Below are 23,330 nucleotides of genomic sequence, written 5' to 3' on the forward strand. Positions count from 1 at the left end.
GCAACTTTTTCAGGTGAAATTTCAACAGTGAAAAACCAGAGGGAGCTCACCCCCACAGTCGCCGGCCAGTAGAGCAGCAGACCCGAAACGTCGCCGTACTACTCCCTCTTCGTCTTCGCCTTCTCCTTCTCCAGTTTGTGGTACTCTTCTTTCGAACGGCCTCGATCTTTCGATAGATTTGAATTTTTTGTTTTCCCCCAAATGGTTCATATTTTCCATTCCAACCTTACATTTTATCGCATTTTAATTTTTGTTCCATTATTTTCGTTGTTTCCGTTTCAGCATTTTTGTGTATTTGTTTTTTTTTATATTTTCTTTTTTAAATTGAGATTTTAGGGCTTTGAATTTTTGTTCGCATAGCTTTCAATTCCATGGTCTTATTGGATACAAATTACTCTTACTGTAATATTTCAGCTGAGCAGACCATGTTATTATTTAGAACCCTATTTTTCTGTTTTCAAATGGGTTCAGTGATATAGGTTCTCGGTTAATCTTTACAAATTTCAGCTGGTAATTAGGTACTGCCATGGCTCATCTTGTGTGTATAACTGCAGGGTTCTGCGCATTAAGCATTTGCGGGCTGCATTTAACTTTTTGCAATGGGAAAAACCCCCGGGAAATGGATCAAGAATTTGCTTCTTGGGAAGAAATCATCCAAGTCTACTTTTTCCAAAGGAAGAGAGGTATTACTATGGTGCACATTGGTTTGAAAATCAATTCGTATGTCGGTTAAATAGAAAGGGGTTAAAAAAGGGAACCGTTATTGGCACTCCAAAAATCTCATTCTACACTCCTCACAAGTGTATTTTTCTTTTCTAATATAGAAAGTTTGGAGTGTAGAATGAGATTTTTGGAGGGTTAATAACAATTCCCTTAAAAAAAAACACAAAATATTATATGCTTGTCAAGTTAACCTAGGAATAGGAGAAAAGAAAATTCTGTCAATTGCAATTGTGAAGTATGAGCTTGACGAGACCAGACCCGAAGTTTACCATGGTTGGGTTGTGCAACTCGTTCATTGGTAGACTTCTTTTTTGTTCCCTCTCATTCATGTGGTGAATGGTTCACCAAATTTGGAGAGTGACTGCGTGAGTTAGTCTGCTATATTGCTTTTTTCTTCCGGAAAGTGATTTATTATCTCATATCATAAATGGGATGAGATGTTTACACTGGACGCTCATATTTCCTATTAAATCCTTGGATTTTTATTCTTGAATATTACTTTGATTTGGCTATTTGTATAATTTTTGCATACATGGAACCTATATGTTAATTTTCTTTCATCTTGTTGGTCATTATTAAGTTAATAAGTTCTAATTTTACAACTTATGATGTTGTTCTGGTTTTACAGAAATCTACAAATAAAGAGGAGTCATTGTTCTCATCAAAGTTATCTGTGTCGGAGTTAACTGTGAGCGCTCCAGTTATATCACCACCACTGATTGGGACTGTTGCTAGTAATGAAGTGGGTTCAGAGATAACAGTGGCTGAAAAATTGCCGAATGATGGGGTTATAATGTCATCTACGAAAGACGATGGCCAAGCACAAGTTATCTTGAGTTCGACTTCTCAGGAAGATCTTGAGACAATCAAGCAAGAGCAAGCTGCCACAAAGGTGCAAAGTGCTTATAGGAGCTATGTGGTACTTTCTTTCCTTCCCATTGATGTTCTGCTTTTGTTTAAAAGTTATGGTTAATAATATTTCTTCGCATTTTCTGTTGTACTTCTGTGAGATGACTTCAGTATCTGGAGAATATTTTTGGCCAACCTTACAACTACTGATGGAAACTAATTATCTTTAAACTTTGAAGGCTCGCCGTGCATATCGGACTCTTAAGGGAATCGTGAGGCTGCAAGCACTTATTCGTGGTCACTTGGTTAGAAGACAAGCTATATCCACATTATTATCTGTCCAGGGGATTGTTAAGTTTCAGGCTCTGATTCGTGGTCAACTTGCTAGACATTCTTATATCTTGGTTGAGGTGTGTAAAACTCATCTGGTACTTTCTGCTTACTTTTTCAAGTGGCTCATGCATTGAATCTGAGGTTATAGATTCATGCTTTTTCAACCAAGAGCGAAAGCCTATGTGTATATCCTTTCATTCCTAAACTTTTGTTGCCACTTATATGCCGATATTTTTTTTGTAATCAGGTTGCTAAATGTTTTAATTTATCTGGAGTAGGCACATCTTCCCAGGTGGAGAGGCTGTCCAAAATTGTTTTTGTTCAGAAGGTGAGATTTACTTTACTACTGCCCAACATATGGTTATTTATGTAATTAAAGATTTATTTCTTTGGATCATGCAACTGAAATTAGCTTAAGTTTACAAAGCAACACAATGTATCAGAGAGGACTTTTCCTTCTCGCTATTGTCAGCCCACCTTGTTATACGGCGAATAGTCTGGTGTTTATATGCTTGTATTACTTGTAAGTTGTAACGACGTTCTGTTAAACCTATGCGGAGAGACATGCAACTTGTGGCTCCAAAAACAAGTTTTGAAAACTGAGTAAAACCTTAGGTGCTGATCTTAGAAAGGGAAACATGATAAATGATCTGTTCCTGCACCCTTTTGTCTCTTTTACTGCTGGGCCAAAGACAGAATTTGATTGCCCGAAATAGAAACTGCTTGTTTGATTATTATTTTCATTTTCAGCTTTTGGCTTCATTGCATACTACTATTCCTGTACGTCTGGAGTACGGTCCAGGGGAGCCTAACTCGTCCTGGGTGTGGCTTGAGCGCTGGACCAGGTCATGCTTTTGGGAACCTGTTGTACAACCGAAGAAAAACCCTGATTCAAGGTCTCGTAAGAAGCATGAGAAGGGTCAAACAATAGAGACTGAAAAGGCCAGACCAAAAAGAAGTGTACAGACACTGTCCAGGACAAATGTTGAAAACGGGTCAAAACGGGTCACCCCCGATTCTGAAAAGACTAAACGCAATTTAAGGAAAGCTTCTAGCCCTTCTGAAGTCGTAAGGGTTAAAAATAATGTAAGAAAATCTTCTGATACCAATAAGGAGGTTTCTGATCGGTCATTGGTTGGTGATGAGAGACCAAAGCACAGTACCATGAAGAGTTTGGCGTCTGCTGCTCCTGATGATTCAGAGCAAGGCACTAGTGAAATTTCCGAGAAAATGGAAAAATTGGCAGTTGCTGTGTCAAAACAGTCCGATCTAGAAGGAAGTTTGGAACTGCCTTCAGCAGATGAACCAATGGAAAAGTTAGATGACCATCCTTCTGGTGACATACAACCCATGGAGAAAGCTGGGACAAGTGAAGGAATTGAAGCAATAAATCAGGTGCCAAACTCGAGGGATCACATTATTGGGAATGAGGATAAGAAAACCAGCCAGAGAAGGGCTTCTCTACCTATGAAGTTTGATCAACAGGAGAATGGGGTTCATAACTCACCAAGAGTCCCGAGTTATATGGCACCAACTGCATCAGCAAAAGCTAGGCTGAGAGGACAGGGCTCCCCTAAGTTTGACCAAGATATTGTTGAGAAGAATGTTATTACCAGGCGGCATTCTTTGTCTGCTTCCAGTAACACTAAGTTTAGTTCTCCTTCCCCACGGGCACACGGACTGGTTCAAGCTGGCAAAGGTGTGATCAGAAGTGACAGATCTTTATCGTCTTCAAGGGATGGTTTTGGTAAGCTGTGAAATCCTCTATGTGCTTTTCAATTGCATGTCTAATTTACACTGATTTACGTCATTTCCATTCTCCCATGCCCCTCGAAACTCTCTTGCACATGCGTCCATCCATCTATACTTTAAACACAACATCCCATCTTTTCAAGCATTTGTGTGCTCATTCTAGTGAAAGTTGGGATATTGTCGCACTCACATTTATACAACTTTCCTTCTAGGCTCAGAGAAGGCTATGCTGAATTTATTCATGACTTGTTACTTTTTGTGTGTTGATTTTTTTCTTGTTTCCTTATTGATCATTTTGTCTTGGTGTCTTTGGATCGGGTTGAAATATGTGGTATGCATTCTAATTGTCCTTTATTGTGGCTAACATGAATTTCAGATAAGGCAATCCAACCAGAGTGGAGGAGGTGATTTCGGGCGAGGTATTGTTCCATGGAAATATATCAAGGTCAGGTAAAGAGAAAAACACCAACCCATTTGCAGTTTCAGGTTTTGTTGTTGCTGTGACTTAGTTATAGGTTGAATTCAAGATCGATGTGTTGAGTAATCAGTGTTGTGCTTGTCGATTAAGTTTGTTCTCTTACTTACCAATAGGGGTTATTTTACGGTTTGGGTACTTTGTTTCGGGCTTGAGATGTTTGTGATATTCTGTCTGATCATCGAATTATGTAAAATTCGAGAGACAGTTCGAGTCTGGGATTCTCCTTTGCTTGTTAAATACTTGGGTTTTTTTTACTGGAAATGGATACTTTGCTACCAAATTCGCAGTTACGATGTTTACAGTCTTAGTTACTAAAAAGTCCATCACTTTTGCAGTTATTTTTATTACTGTTATTTAACTTTTTTCTCAGATGTTGAAGTGCAAAATTTTGCACCTTGACTCAAGCCTCGATCTGAAGCACAGTAAACTGTTCAGATTCCTACGTTGTCTTCAGAAAGAGGTTTCCCTCATACAACGCAGAAAGCGAACAGTGTAGTCCCAGCCGTCCAAGAAGGGTGAAACGTGGCCAGGCCAACTGAGTACCCACTTCCGACGTAAATACACCCGTAGCTTGCCGAAATGCCCCCATATATCGTAGCACCAGTGTTATACGTCCACAAAAATTTTCCAGTGCTTGCATCCATGCCATATACGGGACCGTTTGAAGCTACAGATCCAGCAAAAACAACACCGTTAGCGACTGTAACAGGTGCCTGGGAAGTATCGTTGCTAGGGTTTGCAGTTGTCCACAAGATATTCCCTGTATCTGCATCAAGAGCCACCCATACTCCGGCTGTTGTCGTCTGGGTTGAAGGTGCGAGAGTGAAGTTCTGTCGGTCGCCGTTGGCAATGTTTGTGTATACCCTTCTACCATCTGTGGCTGCACCCCATATCCCTCCTCCCTCATTGCCACCCGGTCCGGCCAACTACAAAATTCAGCGAATTGATTAGCCTTTCTGCATTCCACACTGAACTGGACATAAGCAATTAGTAATTTTAAACACAAAACCTGATTCCCTTAGCTGCTCATTTTACCTTAAACCAGACTATACTTCCATCGTCACGGTTTAGTGCCCACGCAAACCCGCTTTTCTGTACTGCCACCACGACATCCAGCGCGCGTCTTGTTCCGTTAGGGCGTATGGTGAGCAGCATGGGCGCCTCTCCGAAGTCGGCGTCCACGTTAGGTCCCGGCGGGCAGTCAGGGTTGTTCGGTACCAAACAAGCAAAATAGAAAATATCATATCCACCCAGTTGCCTAGACCATACAATCCTCCCGGAATCAAGGTCCAAAGCCAGGATCGAATTGAAGTTGATATCTGGACCAAAGCACTGATCAGGCTGGGTAGGTTTTCCTGTTTGGTTATTCTGCCTCTCTTGGCATTCAGTCACCTCAGGTGGAGCTGTGTAGAGGTTCCCAGTAGCCACATATACGTGTCTTCTGGATATATCGATGGCCGGGCTGCTTCCCCATATGGCAGCTCCCGAGTAACCTCCCAAGCTACCGCCATTGTCCGGTAGCATATAAGTCCGCCATAAGACCGACCCGGTTGTAAGGCTGAGCTTCGCTAGGCTTCCTCGGAAATTACAACATTGTGCTGCTGGTAACGCTTCTTGCAAAGACGACACACCAACATAAAATGCACTGCAAAATTAAAACATACATTAAAGTGCCAGACTTAGCTAAGATGAGTTAATACGACGCTCATTACTCATTTGAGTCCACTAAACAATATTTTTTTATAATTAGAACTGTTTATATTCTAGGTCACCTTCAAAAGATTGTCACTACAAAATTCATTAAATTCGAAAAGCAGTTAGGTATCTAACTCTGAACGAAATATGGACGTACACAAATGGTACGTATAACATATTTGAGTGCTTGCACTAACCCTAAGTGTACGGTTCCAGACATGGTGATGAGGACTCTTGGACGTGGATCAAGTTCAGTTGACCACACAAGCCTTCCATTGGATCGATCCAGGGCAATCACAACAGCAGGTCCATAAATTCCGACGATCAATAGGTTTCCAGCTATTGATGGGGTTGCTCTTGAAACTGTGGCATTCACATTCGAAACGACTCCTGTTCCATTGAGTCCAGTTAACTCACCAAGATTCTGCTGCCATATTAAACGACCAGTGAATGCATCCACAGCATACACATTTCCGTTCCATGACGGAAAATAAACCCTTCCATCAGCCACTGCCGGCGTCGCTGATATGTCTCTACCGGCGAAAAAAGACCATCTCAACCTCATGTTTTGCACTGTCCTAGGGTTGATTAGCACTTCCCCGACAGAATTCCTTCTGTTGCCAATATCACCTCCATGATTTAACCACTGATCAAAACATATAAAAATTCAGAACAAACTATACATCACATATACTAATTAACTAATTATTATGCATGCATAACTAAAGCTTCATACATAATTAGTTAGTACTTACAATGGCATTTGTGGTATCAAGAACTGTAAGCAAACACAATAGCATGATTAACATTTTCATGTAGTGACATTTCAGATTTTCCATGTAAGCCATCGCTGGTGACAGCATGGTTTCTTCTCTTTGGTTAGCTAGGGATGGTGTGTGTGTATATATAAGGTATATGAGCCAATTTGTACGTAACGTTCACAATTCACGGTTGCATTGTTTTCAGCAAGCTGTTACTCTTGGAACATTAAATTATTGGGTGCCGTCTCTACTTAAACCCTACTTTTCCTTAGTACATGCCAAACCTTCTATGGTCCTATCTATGCCCAACTTTTTATTGAAAAGCTACCAAATCCTAACTATACCCAACTCATGTTACCAAAAGTAGCCCCATTAGAACTCCAACATGCTACCATAGCTATTGACTTTTCTATATACGTAGATTATAAAAAACGACACCATTGCAAATTAGTTCTATATAATATATATGATAGTTTAAATGATATTGAACCTCCGTCTAATTGATTTTTGGTAAAACTTCAACTTCGTCACACGTATTCTCAGTCACCTAATATAAATGCCTAAATTCAGAATAATTCCATTCACTCATGTTTACTTGGAAAACATCATATACTCATGCCTTTCAGTGAATTTTACCATATTCCTAGAGTACTCTTTTAGTCTTTTACTGCCACAGTATACGGTAAACTTGGAAAACTAAACATCGATGAAAGGCTGCGGATTGTTAGGAAAAAAGTTGGGTTTAAATATCACCACCCTAAATTATTGGTTCAAAAATAGTATATGACATTTGTAAGCTGCACTTTCGGTCTGATCAGCATATTAATTAAAGTGACTGAGTTTCAGCCGCTTATCCGGGAAAAAGAGTTATTAAGTTACAACCTTAGATAAAAAAAAGCTTTCCAAATTGAGGAAGCTCCCCTCACTACTCCATGCATGATCTCATCATTATTTGTTTCGACTTCACCTGTTCTCAATCGGTCAGGTATGAGGTTTTACCATAAAAAATCTCGGTATTAGTTAGAGTAAGGCAATTCTATTTAAATCCATTGAAACTCAAAGATCGGCTCATGTTAGGCCCACTTGTTTTCAATGGAACTCAGCGGTCGTCTCTTAGCTATATTAAGAGTTCAAACTTGTTTTCTTATAGGTGACAAGCCCGTTGCTAGCATGGGCCCGCACCGTGGCTCTGATATAACATATTGGATTTTTGGATCGCCAGGCCCGCCCGCCCCACTCTAACAACACCGTCCCTAATTTTATCACTTGCCCAATCCGTCAGGTGTGGGATTTTACCATAAAAAATCTCGATATTAATTAGAGTAGTGTAATTCTATTTAAACCTATTAGGTTTCTTTGAACCCACCGATGTGGGACTTTAACAATTGCTGAGTTAACCAGATATTCATCAAGGAATATACAGTTCTGACCTGGACACATACGATGATCAGCTAGAGGTCATGCCAGATGGCAACCGGAGTTCTCCCAAACACTTTAGTTTGATGCAGGCATGATGCATGGAATTTCACCTTCAGTTGAACTGTTGGGTTTTTGGAAGATTCATCCCAATGAAGTGGTCAGGGAAACTCCAGGGGACAACTGACTTCACTTGCTTAATTTGGTTTCTAGCTGGGTGAGTAGTATACTAACATGCATACCATATTTATAATCAATTATATTATAGCTTCTCAGTTTTCACTTGTCATGATTCCCAGAAATGAAATACCAAAGTTGAGATGAGAGAAATTTACATAAATGGAATTTGGGCCACAGCAATTGTATCTGGTCACAATTGTGGGTTAGAATCAGATATATGAAAGTTCATATATGAAGAAAGATATTTGAGGAGGAGGAGGGTGGGGGGTGAGGGCTCCATATGTTGCAAATATTCTCATTCTGCTAAATAAAGCAACCATATATATTTTTCCTTTTTACCCATATTATTAAAGGATTGGAAGTTAAGCTACGCAACTATAAACATGTTTACAAGCTAAGAGTTGCATAGTTTAACTTAATTTGGCTTCTCGAGTTTTAAAGGATGATCGCGATATATACATAGGTGTGGGGGCATGCAGATACTTTTCTCACATTGGCCTTTGGCACTGCAACTTGGCCAGCTTTTGCTCACTAGAAGAGAACCCTGCAACTCCACTGTAGTTAAAATCTTAAAGCCCACTTTACTACGACTAAGATATTATTCTCTACTGTGTATTTATCCCAAATAGCGGTCTAGGTTCACCGCCTACAACTTTATCCCCACATAATGTTTTCCCATTGGATTTGAATCCGAAGAGTACTAGACAACTATGATCATCGGTCGACCGCTATATATATATATATATAGACGCTGTTGACATTACCTCATCATCTAATCAAGCTAAACATCAACAAAGAAATCAGGTGTCTCCTAGAGTTCCCTTGAACACTTCATTGGGAGGTGAGATTAATCTCCCTCTCCGATATGGTTTCGAACAATTGTCTTCTTATGTATTCCTACTGAAGTGTTTGGGGGAACTCCTGGCGTCATTTGATAAATACATGTCATTTCAAGACTAACGTTGTAATAATCAGGAGTACAAATTTTTTTAGTTTCTGCATTCTTAGTTATATATTTTCACATTCATAAATATTCTAAAGCATCTTGGTTTCTTTTCTACTATGTAATTGATATTATATTATTGTTCTTGTGATATATAGGTAATGCGTTGATCTCGTCCAACTGCTTAGGCTATCATCAATGAAGACATGGAATTGATTATATTATTCAACCGTAGATCTACTACTGAAGCAGAATGCTTATTAATTTTTCAACTCTTTAAGAAGATTGCTTAGAAGTTAGAGCTAGCCTTAGACTCTATCATGAAGAGTACATGATTGGTATTCTTCATCACATTTGAACTTAAAACAAATTCTCTATGAGAATTTCCAAACATATTCTTCTTTGTGTTTTGTGAATGAATATATAATGACTCGCACATTGTTGCTCTCCCACATCATTACTAGCTCATTGTGAGGTTTAGCTTACTCCTCCACTTCTTTAATGTAGATAATATGGTTTGTTCAATATATATATTATGATGACTCGCACATGGTGTGAAATTAACAAGAACTTGAATACAATACCCTCAAATGTAATTACTTTCTCTTTGAATCATGCGGCTCCAAAAGAATTTTCCTAAGATCTGTTAATTAATGGATTGTATTTTTGATCCCGAAACTAATTTAGTACGAGTTGGTAAGATTCTCAATCTGATAGTCCAATTATTATTCGACCCGACCCGACTTAATATAAGAAACAATTAAGCTAATTATTTATAATACAAAATCAAGTTTTGAAAAAAAAATATATATAACAAAAGAACCGCAAAACCAATCAAAATGTGATTTCCTCAAGGTCTTAATATGATGATGATAATAATAAAAAAGAATTTGATCGCTCAAAGAAGATTAATGTAAAATATCGTTTGTAAATATTGTAACTTTCTTTAAACGTCGTTCAGCACTGGTTGCATCAACTCCAAACACTCTGGATTATTCACCTGAGCATTTCGGATTTGATCCACCAAGACAGACCTGACTTGGAAATTAGCTAACAAAGCTCCATGATGATTAGTGTATCCAAAGCCACACATGTACTCCTGAGTTGTGTCATAAGGCTTGCCCTTACGGATAAAAAAAATAAAATTTTAACGAAAAATTCATAGTATTGTTTACTTTAACGAAAAATCATTTTTTTTTTTTTTGTTTATTGACGATGGATTCTGTTTTTTGGGTTAGTTTTGATGTAAGTTGGACTAAAGAATTGTTGCCGTCAAAAATTAAAGAGAAGTTTTGTGTGGCCCACCTCGAGGGTCCGTCGCATTCCAACTACAATATCGTGTCTGTGTATGACGTCGGATGTTTTCTCTAGAGCGTGAAACCCTAAATTACCATGTTGGCTTCTGATTAATTACAAATTTTACCGAACTTTAAACCGGAAGGTACTCAAATTTCTCTATTTGATCGTGCAGAAAAAGCCTGAAACCGAGAGTAGCACTGAAAATCCCAACTTTATTGTGGTTAACGAGACGAAGCATGGTCATCAAATTAATTGTACGATTTCTTTTCTCGGTTAATCAAATTGTATGGTTTATAGTTTCTCTAAAGTTTCTATTTTCGTTGATGTGATAAGAACCAAAAGCCCTAATTTCTTGTTTGGTTGCTGAGAAATTGTGAAAAAGAAAGGAACATGCGAAATCTTGTGCCGATTCATCAGTTTGAGCCTAATAATTTTAGACCTTAATACAGACCTCGATCATCAAGTCACATTAAGGTAACAATGGCCATGGCTACTTTTAATTATTTGTTTGGACAGAGCAAAACATTAATTCGTATTACAATTATGGAAGTTAAAATTGTAATGCAGCATTATGTGACTTACAAGACAACATGAAACTTGAATGTATAACTTCTTTTTATTAATTTGTATTGAGACTGAGAGTATGAATCCCACATCGAAGAAAGAAAAGGCATTGCATGTCCTTGTAAGTAATTGAATTACTCCTCATATCGCCAATTAATTTTATGTGGAACCCTAACTTTCTTCTTGGTACGTACAGAGCAGATTATCCCATGTGTGAAGCCTAATGGCCACACGTGCTCCACACCACTCGATTTGTGCTATCCATGTGCTAGGCTTGAAAATTTCTCAAACGTGAGGGGGCAGTTTGTTTTGTTCTCTTTGAACTCAATGGTTGACATTAGTTTCCTCTTGTCATATACTATTCTGTAGAATTCAAGGATTATTGAATTGGATCCAACCAAGTTCTTGGCCAAAGAAACAATGGCCTAGTGCGCAATACAAAGGCGGCCAATAAATCCTATTGTTGTCACTCAATTCCTGGTTTTAGGCACAAACATTTGCTTTATCAGGTACGTTTGTTGTTGCATTGCGCTGCTTCTGTGTTTATGGAGTGTTTGAAGATAACAGAAAAAATGAAAAAGATAAATACCAGTTTAATTTTATGACATTGCTGAGAATTGGTCATCGTTGCGCTGCTGCTGCTGCTAGAGAACTGTCTGCTATTATTGCCTGCTAGTCTAATCATGAAAAGAATAAGCAATATGTGTTTGCACACCACACATAAAGTAGAATGATTAATAATAAAACCATAACTAACACAACAAAAGGGAGGAGAATATATACTAGATAGTTAATTAGCTTATGATTGAGCTGCGAAAACAATGTAGCAAACTAGATTGTTAGCAGAACTTCATACAACAATGACATTGTGCCGGGGCTCAAACCTGTGGAAATCAAAGGTGGTGGGACTGCGGAAGGCTGGTGAGCCCTTTTTATTCTTTGTAAAATCAAATGCCAACGGGAGTTCCCCCAAACACTTCAGTAGGATATATAGTTGCAAAAAAGACTATTTCCCAATGAAGTGGTCAAGGGAACTCTGGGTGACACTTGATAATATTCTTCTTCCTCTATAACAACTTCATAGAATAAGTACATTGCGATGGGGGCTCAAACCCGGGAAGTGAAGGTGGGACTAAATGAAGCTGATAACCCTTTTCATTCTTTGTAAAATCAAATGCCGCCGGGAGTTCCCCCAAACACTTCAGTAGGATATATAGTTGCCAAAGAAACTATTTCCCAATGAAGTGGTCAAGGGAACTCTTGGTGACACCTGATAGCATTGTAGACCTATTTCTTTTCTTTCTTTCTACTTCTTTCAAAACTCGTTATGTTTTATTGGTTATGATCGTTGCAACTGACTCTACTATATATAGTGAGTGACTCTCTTTGCATTTGTTGTATATATCATGGATGGTCCTGAAGTCTTTGTCTTTGTTCAAGAGGGAAGTCGGAAGAGGAAATCGATCTATGAACCTAGACAAAATTGGAGGCCAAATGGAAGGTAGCGAATAATATTGAGGTGAGATCGATCGTCATGTGCCATTCTATCCTCTTTTCCCATGCACTTTGCCTCAATGCCTTTCCTTTTCAACATTTTCAATTCACATATACAAATTGAATTTCTGTCAGAACTCAGAACCTCATATGTGTTGTGGCTACTTGCTAAGACCTGCTTCTGGAATGTATGCTTTTTGCATCAAGAAAAATGATGAAAGGAACAGGCTTGGATATGAAACACAACAAAAGGGTTGACACTCACCTCACTTTTGGTCTCTCCTCCATCTGACTGCAATTCTGACCAGGTTCAATTTTCTATTACTTCATCTCAATCTTTTTCCTTCTCTCTCTACTGGTGGTCCTCACATGTCTTTCTCGTCCAGCTTGGATGGAACTGAACAAGATCTGGCGACCTGATATAAAGGCTTTGAACTTGTTCAGGGAAATAACTGAGTTTATGTTGCTAGCAATGCCTCAGATTATTAGAACATCAAGAAATAACTGATTTAAATTCAGTCTTAGTTTTTAAGATTAAATTGTGACTCAAATAAAAGATTTTGGATTATTGTGTAGCACTCGATTAATTGAAAAATTACGAGGTTTGGATGAGAAAACCGTGGCTTGTCTCACACTGAATGTTCTTCTTGTCGTTCAGTCGGATTCTGCCGAAATCTATATTCGGTAAGAAAACGCCGCACGTACAAAGTAATGTTGAGATTTGAATCTAGACAGAAAAATGGGTAATATTAATAAAGTAGTAAATTTTATAGTGAGTGACAGACCTAGCTCGATAACCAGCTTTCTATCCAGCAAGCATCTTGCATTTCCGAGGCGCATCCTCCTCAAGATCTCTTTGATAGCTTATATCAAGCAATGATCTTATGTCTCACTGATGATATATTCTTGTAAGTTTACAATACTAATTACGTGATTTGAGATTTAGTTTCATCTCCCTGATAGCTAGATATCGAGAGATTCTCACGTGTCACCAAGACAAGTCTCTACAACTCATCGTCATGTGACTGAGGATATATTTCGGATTGTGGGATAGGAATCTCTACTAGATATCAGATAAACGTAACAGAGGACATCTTCATGCCCTGGTACGTACATGTATAGGATAACTCTTGCTCAGGCTCGGTAGCACATGCTAAGCTCAGATGATGCCAACAAGGAATTGATGTCGTATGGATTTGCCTCATGCGTTCATCAACTTGATTAAACTTTTATTGTAGCATCCGCATCACTTATGAGAAAACCCATTTAAAATGTTTTTTTTAAGTATATTCTAGAAATAATATATAATGAATAATCACGAGTATCACTTTCTCTTCTGTCTACATATCAAATAAAACTGAAAATAATTACAGGCTGGGTAGAGAAATGTGTGAAAGAATACAATTTATACGCAGTTTGGTCGGCGGCATGTGGCTACTCGAAGTGGATTCCTTAATTAGTTCCAAACTTCCCATCTAGGCCACATTGACGTCTGGGTTCGTCGACAAAATAGTTGAACTTCAAATGGTGTGGCTGTTCTCTATGAATCTTTGATCTTGAATAAAGACGAAACAGATGTATATTCAGCTGAATCGCAAAGACAGTAATTCTCTATAAATAGTGGAGTTAGGAACCATTAGAAACTCAGCAACCAAAGATAGCGAGTTAAAAGCAATAACATCAGACGGCCCCTAGGGTTCCCTCAAACACTTCATTGGAAATTAATAGGGAGTCCTAAGTAATCCATCTCTCTCTCTCTCTCTCTCTCTCTCTCTCTCTCCCTCTCTCTACTGAAGTGTTTGGGGGAACCCCTGGAGCCATTTGATCCATATAAACCAAGGAAGCTAGCTGCTTAATCAAATTGGAGTAATGTTTTCCCACTTTTTTTTTTTTTTTTTTTTTTGCCACTATTTTATCATTGTTCCCCGTATAAATAAATGTGTGCGTATATATAAATATATATGTATGTGTGTTCACTTGCAATAACTTCACATGTGTTAATGATAACTCATCATGTATTAAGACTTTTCTTATGCAGGACCTCAAGTAGCTATTGAAATGGAGCTTTCTTTTCACATACATCTGTGGTAAACAATGGCGGGATGCACTTTACATGTTTCATTTGTTTGCAGTTAGCTATATTAATTACTCGTGGAAGTTCATTACTTGAATAATAGCAATTCACATTGTACATTCTAACTTTTATTTATGGTTCTGTTGTCTTTTTAACGGGAGTGGAATATTATGTAACATTTGTGATCAATGATAAACGAACAAGAAACCAGATTATTAGTCAGTAGGGCAACAAAGCGTTTAATCGGACAACAGTGGCTCTGTCTTAAACCGCTTCTGACCCCTCTTAAAACTCTTCCATACAGACAATGCAACTATCAGTTTTCACTTACACTAATTCTCTTTTTTTTCCTCTCTGTAGCCTCCTTGTTCAGATCATCACTTGCGCTAGTTCTCCTTCCTTTTTTCTTGCACTTTCCTCCTTCACACCATCGCTTGCACTAGTTATATTTCTCATTCTTTTATGCTCTTTCAACACATAATAACCTTCTCGTTCTCTTGTTCGTTTGCTCTTTCGAATTTGAGTGCTTTTTTGTAGACATGACATTTGAAGGAATACCTAAAGATAAACGGTTGGATTGTTGAAATATATTACAAGGTGAACGTAACAAATTAATGGTGACAAAATCAAACCCAGCCACATACTCAGTGATCACATAATTAAGACAGAAGTATCACAAAGTTGCTAGTTTCATATTTTGTGGAATATTCAGTCCCCAAGACTATTTACAAGGAGAAAAAAGTAAATAACAAGAAAGATTACAGTCAATCTAAAAGAAGTAAAAAACTTCAAGATACTTTGGGGCTTTCCGTATCCTTTCCGACCTTCCTTGGGACGATGCTTCAGTGCTTGGTGCTGCAATTGTCGCTTCTTCATCCCTTTTTCTCTTTTGACTGATCACCTCCTTCACTTGATCATCACTTGCGCTAATAGTATTTCTTCTTCTTTCTCTCTCGACCCTCCTCCCTCGCATGAATATCACTTACACTAATAATATCTCTCCTTGCTTTTCTCGCATCATCACATAAAGATTCTTCGTCACAATATTCTGCTAGCATACAAATCTGACAGCATCTCTTGCTTAACTCCTCCTTCATATTGACACACAACCCTAATACCTTACGACCCTTGTTGAAATCCCCACTGCCGATCATGTGACTGCGCTCGATGATCTCCCCCACCAAATAGCTCTTTTGATCCCAAACCACTCCAGCATGCTACAAAGAATCCCGTGATACTCCTTCAACAAGTCCATGTCAAACTGGCAGATTTTCCCTCTTTTCCTCACCTGCATCGGTCATGGCTTTGGCACTGATTACAAATCGATTAATTCTTTTATAACGGCGGTACACAAACTTGACCAGAAGTTGAACTGGCCGGACTGAGAATGACAGGCTCCGATCAACGTCGTGGTCATCCAATTCTTCGTCAACTTCAAACTGTAAGATGTTGTGTTGTGACAGAGGAATTCCATGAAAATTAGCCCACCGACGGAAATCAAAGAAGAGAGAGTATGTAGGTAGCTAGGTATTTTCAGTACTGTGATCTTAATTTACTCGTAGCAATAGTACATATAGGGTGGTGGGTTGTTTCTTATTTGTTGGGGATTTAGTAATGATATGGTTTGACCGACTGAGACATGAGTTTCTTGAGGGTAAAGTTTCCTTTTGGTCATGGGAGACCTAGTTTATTATTTGTTGGGGATTTGGTAATAATATAGGGTTTGGCCGAGGCTTGAGTTTCTTGAGGGTAAGTTTCATTTTGGTTATGGGTGACCTAGTTTTTTTTAAATAGTTAATTGAAGACAACACAGATCTGATTTTCCAACTAACGATGAAAAATTAGTAAGATTGTATCTGAACAAATTTGGTACAGGACAAATTGCTAGCCCACAAATTGGTTGGAAAGAGGCAAAATTGGCTTATGAAAACCATGTTGCCACTCAATTCTTAAAATTATTCGTTGGGTCTACTTCTAGACGGCTGCCACTCAATTCTCAGGATTAAACCACGGCTGGGATTATATAAACGCATGCTAATTGATTTTTCTTGAGAAATTGTCATTTAGTCTCATGTTACTTGTTGAAATTAGTTTTATCTCACTTCGTCCCTTGAATTTGTCATTTTCAACCCATTTAGTCTCAGTTCACTCAAATTTTTTTTTTTTTATTCATTTCATCAAATAGATAAAATTAAATCAAAGGGTAGTATGGCAGTTCACACCATATCTACACATATGCATATTGTTCTTCCACGAAAAACAGAACCACACCCTTTCGCGCTAAAATAAACATAACTGCAATTTTTGCTCTAAATATTAGAGAAAATAGAAAGAAAAAAAAAGGTTCGAGGTTAATTTAATATTATAAAAAGGAAGTAAAAACAAAAGAAAATAAAATGAATGACAAGCCTGGCGTGGTCAGAAAACAAATAAATACAAACCGTCAATGGAGAGGAATCATGCCAATCAAACGTGGGGAAGAAGGACCATTCTAGCAAAGCTATTGGCAACAAGATTCCCTTCAAGATAGATGTAAGAGCAACAAAAAGTCATCTTTCAAATCATCAAATGTGAAGGCCACGCCAAGAATTTGACCATGGCAGTCCCTGCCACAAGTAGTAGGACCATGATTTCCTTTAGACAAACAATCTGTATTAAGCTTAATTCAATGAAACTAGGGAGGAGACCATATCACATGAAGAATAGTAGGAGTCTTACGAGAGATAGGTTGGATCCCCAACATGCGGACAAGATATCAACCCAACAAATAATTGAATGAGGTCAGGTTGGGATAAGGTTTCAAGTTGGATTAGCCATGGGCGAATTAGGTTTTTAAGTCCTAAAAATTCAAATTCAAAAGAAATCATAAATCTATTTAACACATTGACAATTGGCACATTCCATGGCTTTCTTGTGAGTTGTCACAGACGATATACAGTATGCATCGTTATTGAAAATGAAAAAAATTACCAACCCATGCCATAGCTATGAAATCCGCTTATATAGTCCAACTTTCTAGCAGTGCGGCGTTTTTTATCAATGAAATCTTTCACAAAAGTAAAAGCAGAAATAAACCAAGAGCCTAAAAACAAAATCAACAAAATTATACTAGTTTATATTATATGTAATTTGATTACAGTAACATTCATCCAAGATTTTAGAAATTAAGATCAATTTTAAAGGAAAGACCAAATAAGGCAATGATCTTCATCAATCAGTAGGCAGTTCATTTTTTGGTTCAGAATCTGTAGGCACTTCTTTTTGGTTAGAATCAGTAGGCACTTGAAATCGGCAAACCGGACAATAGTGACTCTTTCTCAGCCACTTCACTATGCACCTGCCATGAAACACATGAAAGCAAGGCATGCAAACCACCGTTGATCCTCCCTTGAACTGTTCCATACAAACAGTGCAACTCTCACTTTCACTTACCCTAATTTTCCTTCTTTTTCTCTCTCTATCCTCCTCCTCCATATCATCATGGGATGGCGATTCTCCGTCATCCGCAGAAGTACTACCCACTCTAACCCTCTTTAGTACTTTATTAATCACTGGATAACTCGCTGGCACCATGCCCTTGTTACTATTATCATCGTTCGTCAATTGCGCTAACCTTGCTTCCATAATGCGAGTAACCCTTCCTACTGTACAGGAGTCACATCGGACCCTGAGGTACTCACTTCTGACATAAACGTGCAACCCTAATACCTGACGCCCCCTGTAGCAGTCTTTATTGCGAATTTTGAGCCCACCGTTTATGATTAGCTTCACAATCGCTTCCCGTCTTATTCTGACTCCAATCAACGACAACATGCTAGTTAAGATCCCGAACGAGTATTTGTAATCTTTTAACTTATCAATGTCAAATCCGCAGCTTCTTTCTTTTATTCTATCATATTCTCTGATGGTGGTTTCAGTGCGGTCTATGGTAGTATTGGTGAATTTGTAATGGAAATTGTGCACAAATTTGACCAGAAGTTGAACCGGATGTTGTACTGAAGTAAGGTTCTGGTCATGATTGCCAGGGTTGTCTAGTTTTGCGGTAATGTATCGGATTTCAAATCGGAGGCGGTCTTCCTCGTGGTAGACTTCGAAGTCTTCCATGGAAATTAGTCAAGGCTGGAATCACAAAGAGAGAGTCGTATATTTTGAAGAAGTTAGAGTACTTTTGAGGGACAACAAATACGTATATATAGAGGCTTTATAGGGTGGCGGGTGGAATCCGTATTGGTAGCGGATTAAGTAATGGATGACCGACTTAAACAAACTTGAGTTTCTTCATCGAAAAGTTTAGTCTCATTCTCGTCATGGGAGACCGACTTTAATTTCTTTTGGTTTTGGAAAGTGTATAATTAAAAATAGAAGAGGTTACCTAGGTGCAATAGACGTGCTAATATTTCTCAATACAGAAAAATAAATTAGAAATAGACGCGCTTATATATGTATGGTCTATTGATATGGATGGCTCCGAGTAAAATCTTAATGACACGTAATGTACCACCTTGTGTGCCGGTCACACAAAAAAATCTCTCCACAGCTAGGGTTAAAATCACACAAAAAATGTGAATGGTTTAAAATTGCTTATGTAAGAAGTACTTGTAATAAATGTACTTCTGCTTATGAAGTGTATTCAATAGAAACACAATAAATTTTTTATTAAAAATTCAAGTGCTTTTAAAAAAAATATTTTATATAAGGTGCCTTATTTAGACCAGTCAAAACACCCATTTTATAGATTTCTTTGGTACCAAACACATCCACATTAAACTAAATGATGATTGACAAAATAAAATAAAATTATAAAAAATAAATAGGCATGAAACAAAATGACAAACGAGAACCTTAACTATTAATTGACCTTATCGTCTCACTATGGTAAGTTTTTTAAGGGGTGTGATATTCACACACTTCTTTTTACTTTCAAACACTTTTTTAATTTTTGACCGTTGAATCAGATGAATTGAAGAATATCAAATGACAGAAATTAATAAGGGGTGTATGAGAAGTAGGCACACCCCTTTTTTAGAGAGAGGATTCTCGCCGGATCCTCTAATCACATTCGTTCATCGTATATTATGCGGTCAGTTTTAGTTAGGTAGTGTTTATATTCAATTTTAAATAAAAAAATTTACAATGATTTCTGATCGCATAATGTATGATGAACGCATACGATTTGAGGATCCTCACTTCCCTTTTTAATCTCGTAAAATAGTCAAAATATGTGTGTATTTTTCTTAAAATATTCTAATGAAATATGGTTAATATCAACTTTTATATTCATATAACAAGAATTTAAGATATGCTTCTCCAAAAGCTCTTTTATGACCGCGAGGAGTACCTTTTAACAATTTTTTACCAAAAACACTTTCAATTGTCAAGAAAATCTTGTAACGGTTTTGACAGCAATTCCAAACATTCTCTCAAATTAAAATCGATTCGAAATTGCTATGGTGTCACCGACAAATGAAATATAATGAAATACAATAAAATCATTAAAATTTAAACCATTAAGGGCCAGTTTGGAATTGTTGAACTTTTTAAATAAATTACTTATGTTGTGCTTTAATAATAATCAAATACAAAATAAAGTAGTTGAGCGTTTGATAAACTGTTTTTTTATAAAAGTGTTGTGAGTTTGAAAAACAATGGAAGGATAAATAATGTCACTGTTTAAGATTAATAAGCTTATTACAAGAATTACAACTATTATTAAAGCTTAACTCCGTTTTTTATTAATTAAAGCAGGCTTTTAAAAACAACATACATACTATTTTTAAAAGCTAGTGTCTGAAAACCGTTACTTTATATTTTATTGTTACCAAACATTTTTTTTACTAGTAATTTAAAGTGAAGCAATTTTTGGTTAAAAAAAATAAAAAAAAAACAATACCAAACTGAGCCTAAGTCACTTGTATCAATGCATCAAACAATCCTCTTATGGCACATTTACATACCCGTAATCGGAATCAATTTACGGAATTGGATTCCGATTACGGGATACACCTTTGTTTACGTAATCTGGGGAATCAAAATACAGGTGGGGTCCACACACATTAAGGAATCCAACTCCTAATTTTGGAGGAATTGGACTCCCTACATGAGGGAGGTATTTCAATTCCTTGACACTTGAGGAATCCGGAATGGATTTCTTCTACCAATTATGCCCTCACTTGTTTCTAATTATTCCAACATTGGCCTTCATTTGACACTCATTATGCCATCTTTTAATAAATAAATAAATCCTATTTATATATTTTATATAGGTGAATTCTATTATATAAATTTAATTAAGAATTTAAATTAATTAATTAGTATGAAAATAATTTATTTATGTAAAGGCAATTTAGTAATCAATCTAGTTTTCATTGCGATTGAAGTAAATTAGTAAACAACTTTTATGAACTCAACATCGTTCCTGCCATCTTTTAATAAATAAATAAAACTCATTTATATATATTTTTATATAGATGAATTTTATTATATAAATTTAATTAAGAATTTAATATAATTAATTAGTATGAAAATAATTTATTTAGGTAAGGGCAATATAGTAATCAACCTAGTTTTCATTCCGATTATAGTGAATTAGTAAACAACTTATATGGACTCAACATCATTCCTACTCCGATTCCAGACAATTTTAGTAAATAACTTGAACCAGAATCTGATTCTGATTCCACCTCATTTCAATTCCTCCTCAATCCAATTCCTCCTCAATTCGCCCTTATTTTTTTCGAACCAACACCAAAAGAATATCCTCAAACTTTTCTTTATTTCTTAATTCCTTTTTGCCGATTTGGTGGCTATAGGAGGCGAGGGAAAGGGATCCTCTCCGGATCCGTCCACCTAATCCTCCTTATCAAATAATTTGGATCCTTGAAATTTGATCCAACGGCTAAAAACACAGGCCTACTTTAAAAATTATAATAACTTTAGCCATTAGATCAAATTTGAAGGACCGGATTATTTGATGAGAAGTATTAGGTAGAAGGGATCCGGAGAGGATCCCTTTGCCTATAGAAAAATAAGCTTCTTCAGTTGTTCCGTCAAATCAACGTTAAGTTAAAACGACCTGAAAAAAAAAATAGCCATAAAGCTACAAAAATAGTAGTTTTAGATCCCCAGAAACTTATAGAGAGCCTTGACAAAATAGCGTGGAATTAGTAGCCCAGCAGCACGGTGTTGTTCATCATTGCGCACTATGACCAATCAAAGCCTGATCATGGTCAAGGTACTTTTTCTTGGGAAAAAAAAAAAAGAAGCTTATAGCAGCGAAGGGGAGGACGACAAGTTCATCCCAAATTCCAATGAGTTCAACAAGATAACTTACTTTGTTAGATAATCAAAGTTGTTAGTAAGGGCAGTCAGTTAGATATAATTCTCTCAATTATCTTAATTATCTTTGTATATTTGAATTGTATTTTGAACTTCAGATGTATTTGTCTAGATGAGATAATATTCTTGTATCTCCTGTATAGAAAGATCGTACAGCAGCATTATATAGATTAATGTGAATCACAAGGTTTACATGGTATTCGAGCCTCTGATCCTCTTCTAGGATCATTTTTTTCCCAATCTCATGGCTTCTCTTGTATCCCCAATATTTCTAATTTGGTGTTTGTCAACCTTTATGAAACGAATTACCTCCAATGGGAATGTCAGGTGAAAACCCTTCTTGGTTGGCCAAAATTACTGGCAATTTATTGATCTATCTCATCCTTGTCTTGCACCGACTGCTGTCACCAAGTATATATTTTCTGCTGTCAATCATGTTGATCACTGTCATGGCACCCGGAGTTCCCCCAAACACTTCAGATGCATGGTAAAAAATAAGCTGTGCACCCTTAATCTGGTAAGTTAATTAATTACGGGCAATGATCATATGAACTGTCCCAGTGAAGTGATCAGGGGAACTCCAGGGAACAGCTGACAATCTCTCTCTCACTTTTGTGGTTTCTTGGCAAGGCAATGTAGGGAAATTAATTACTATGCATAACAAAACTTGTAGCAAACTGGCCTATAATCTCTTTCTTACATTGTTGCGGTTTCTGGCATGTAGGAGAACCATTAGATTAGAAACATGATATCCTCAGACTTCTATTGATGATGAACCTGGTCAGTATTGCGGGAAAATGAGAGGGAGGGAATATTGTTCAAATACACTCAATGAGTGGTCACAAGCTCTCCCCATGGCCATACCTTTTCCATTCTTGCACATACATCCTCTTCGGTCACTTTCATCGCATAATATTTTTAGGGTCTATGAATTAAAAACAAAATCTTCAACATACACTTGCAAATTTTGGTGCAAAAGCTATATAGCTTGCTATAGTACCTTAAGGAACTCTAAGACTCACTCCAACCCTGCCCTATAACCTAAAATTCCCCTTCCTCCTCCCCCCTCCCCCCACCCCCCCCCCCCCCCCACCAAAAAAAAACCCAACCTAATCCATGGCCTAAAACTAACCTAAAACCTAAAACTTAATCTGAGGCCAAATATCGGCCCAACTTTAGGCCACCAAGCAAAATGGACCCTAACAAATGAGACTGAAATCGGGACTGTGAAGCCCACTGCCCAAAACCTAAATGGCTACGCGCTGCATGAGCTAGGCTTTTTATGCAGCCCAACCAACCTACGTGGGGTTGTTCCTCTGAGTGTCAGACAATTATGTATCCCAACGGCTACTTTTCTTCATCCAGTAGCTGGATTTAAATGGGCCGTTGGTTAATCCAACGGTCCAGGTTCTTTTATATATATATATATATATA

General features: G+C 37.5%; 2 protein-coding genes across 2 annotated transcripts; one reads left to right on the top strand and one right to left on the bottom strand.

The window, feature by feature from the left end:
* LOC137737705 (protein IQ-DOMAIN 29) lies at positions 1-4,172 on the top strand. The gene is made up of 7 exons (XM_068477249.1): positions 1-140; positions 555-683; positions 1,352-1,642; positions 1,812-1,982; positions 2,153-2,233; positions 2,656-3,652; positions 4,034-4,172. Exons 2-7 carry the CDS (start codon positions 600-602, stop codon positions 4,063-4,065), a joined length of 1,656 nt encoding a protein of 551 aa, XP_068333350.1. The 5' UTR covers positions 1-140; positions 555-599; the 3' UTR covers positions 4,066-4,172.
* Positions 4,173-4,589: 417 nt separating this feature from the next.
* On the bottom strand, positions 4,590-6,789 carry LOC137737707 (uncharacterized). Its single transcript, XM_068477250.1, has 4 exons — positions 6,586-6,789; positions 6,028-6,476; positions 5,171-5,780; positions 4,590-5,061 (listed from the first exon to the last, which is right to left on the bottom strand). Exons 1-4 carry the CDS (start codon positions 6,691-6,693, stop codon positions 4,603-4,605), a joined length of 1,626 nt encoding a protein of 541 aa, XP_068333351.1. The 5' UTR covers positions 6,694-6,789; the 3' UTR covers positions 4,590-4,602.
* Positions 6,790-23,330: the final 16,541 nt, after the last annotated feature.

This window comes from Pyrus communis, chromosome 6 (assembly GCF_963583255.1).
Source record: "Pyrus communis chromosome 6, drPyrComm1.1, whole genome shotgun sequence".
Lineage (NCBI taxonomy): Eukaryota > Viridiplantae > Streptophyta > Magnoliopsida > Rosales > Rosaceae > Pyrus > Pyrus communis.

Excerpts from the sequence above, each read along its gene's own strand:
- LOC137737705 (XM_068477249.1), top strand. The coding sequence starts at position 600 with ATGGGAAAAACCCCCGGGAAATGGATCAAGAATTTGCTTCTTGGGAAG. Across the intron at positions 684-1,351 it reads CTTTTTCCAAAGGAAGAGAG|AAATCTACAAATAAAGAGGA; the intron begins GTATTACTATGG and ends CTGGTTTTACAG. Across the intron at positions 3,653-4,033 it reads GTCTTCAAGGGATGGTTTTG|ATAAGGCAATCCAACCAGAG; the intron begins GTAAGCTGTGAA and ends CATGAATTTCAG.
- LOC137737707 (XM_068477250.1), bottom strand. The coding sequence starts at position 6,693 with ATGCTGTCACCAGCGATGGCTTACATGGAAAATCTGAAATGTCACTAC. Across the intron at positions 6,477-6,585 it reads TTGATACCACAAATGCCATT|TGGTTAAATCATGGAGGTGA; the intron begins GTAAGTACTAAC and ends TGTTTTGATCAG. Across the intron at positions 5,781-6,027 it reads TCTGGAACCGTACACTTAGG|TGCATTTTATGTTGGTGTGT; the intron begins GTTAGTGCAAGC and ends TTAATTTTGCAG.